The 1,802-nt window shown below is 52.4% G+C and overlaps 1 protein-coding gene across 1 annotated transcript in view; it reads right to left on the bottom strand.

Annotated features, from left to right (window-relative positions):
* The window catches only part of LOC117111280 (histone-lysine N-methyltransferase, H3 lysine-79 specific-like), a 2,044-nt gene extending 1,618 nt beyond the window's left edge, over nucleotides 1-426 (bottom strand). The window contains exon 1 of the mRNA XM_033254204.1: nucleotides 248-426. Within this exon, the coding sequence (XP_033110095.1) occupies nucleotides 248-426 (179 nt within the window). The remainder of the gene's footprint in view (nucleotides 1-247) is intronic.
* Nucleotides 427-1,802: the final 1,376 nt, after the last annotated feature.

Raw genomic sequence — 1,802 nt, 5'->3', positions numbered from 1 at the left:
GAGTTCGTTATCTCCGATATGCTTGGCGATTCGTCCGAAAACCAAACACGTGAGAATCAAGTGCAACTTGTCGTACCCGCGACTTCTGAGTTCGCTCACGTACCTCATCAGTCGGTACGTCGTGCCCACCTCTACGTTCAACATGTGGGTGCATGCCCTCCGGAGCCGTTCGAAGTCTTGTTGGTTCAGACCGCTGTCCTTTGCGAAGAGTTGATCGCGATGATCGTCTTTATCTGCACCAGTTTACCGTTTTTGAACGTAAAATATCTTCTCGACTGGTCCGTATTCATAAAGCAACCTCCGAGGAATAACGAATCGCACATCTCCCGGAGGGTTTCGGACATTTCGGCTTCGCCTATCATTTTCTGCAGCAAGTCGATCAACACCTTCAGATTTTCGAACATGGTCTTCGTCTCTTGCGTGCATCCTCGGTCGACGGTGGCGCTAAGGAACGCGCCAGCGAACACGGGATCGAATCCGTGCACTCGAGCTGCGGATCGAGTCCCATCATGGATCCGGTCGGATTGTATCCGCTCCTGTACGCCGTCGACATCAGTCGCATCAGCGATGCCGTGTCCAGCGTCGCCGATGCGAGCTCTTGGTGTACGCGTTTTCGATACCGCGTAACTTCGATCTTTGTCTTTTTCGATTCGTCACCTTCGAACGTATCATCATCCCATTCTTCCGGTTCCGACGTTTTTCTTTTCTGAACGCGCGGCACGGTGGTGGTTGTGGTGGTGGCGGCGGAGGCGGCGGTTGGGGCGGCTGCGGTGGCCGAAGTCGACGCATTGTACATTTTCTTTCTCTCTCTCTTTTTTTTTGGCTAATATAACATTAATGACCGAAGAAATAAAACAGAGTCGGTAAGAAAACAACATTACAACATGTCGTGGCGTTTGGCTGCCGAAGATCTAATGCGTTCTTCGTCTTGGCATTCGGGAGCAAATTTTGCTACCGTCTCGAATGCCAAGAGGAAAATCGATCAAACTGCCGCCGCCGCCGAAATCCCGGACGTCCTCGAGCGTCGACGCCGAATCCACTCCCACGTCCGACAGTCTGTCCGCCGACACGCTGCTCAGTAAAGTCTCCCTGAATACCGACACCAGTCCGACGGCCGGTTCGTTCTCCATCCTGTTCAGCACGATTTCGAACGCTCTCTTGCGAAAGAATTCTGAGTTGTATCTTCGGCGTCTGTCCGGGTCGTAAAGACGTTCGAGAACCGTGCCGATGCAGGTCCTGAACCGTATCATGGCACCGTCTTTGCTTCGCGTTTTTTCCATCTCTCGTCTAGGTCCCAGAAACATCGCGATATCTTCTCCCACGTGCTCCGCTTCGTACTGGTTCTCGTAGAATTCTTTACCTGTCAGAGCGCATCGTTTGGTGTTCATGTCGATGTTGTGCACGATGCACGAACTCTCGTCGGACGTGCATGTGTGAATCTTGAGCGACCTTTCGCACACGTACTGCAATCCGTCGTGCAGCGGTTCCGCGAAACGACATCGACCCGGTACGCACGTGTGCATTTCGTCAACGTGGTAGATGGTTAGCGTTTCGATTTCAGATATCTGTTAAGTGCTAACATCTCTCTCTTTCTTTTACTCACCAGGCCTCAAGAGGAACCGGTTGCGACCTCGGATGGATGGACGAATACCCGTGGATGAAACAGGCGGCGATGATATCCACTCTGCCCATCTTTCAGCCCAAGAACGTGTCCGTGCTGTTGACTTCGTCGATGACCTCTAGCGACCATTGGTCCCAGGAATTCGTGTCGTTAAAACACGAGGGCCGTCCGTTGGTCAAGT

This window comes from Anneissia japonica, unplaced genomic scaffold (genome assembly GCF_011630105.1).
Source record: "Anneissia japonica isolate Jap-2015-1 unplaced genomic scaffold, ASM1163010v1 scaffold287966_len95409_cov177, whole genome shotgun sequence".
Classification (NCBI taxonomy): Eukaryota; Metazoa; Echinodermata; class Crinoidea; order Comatulida; family Comatulidae; genus Anneissia; species Anneissia japonica.
The sequence above is the reverse complement of the archived record's forward strand: the minus strand, read 5'-3'. Positions and strand labels throughout refer to the sequence as shown.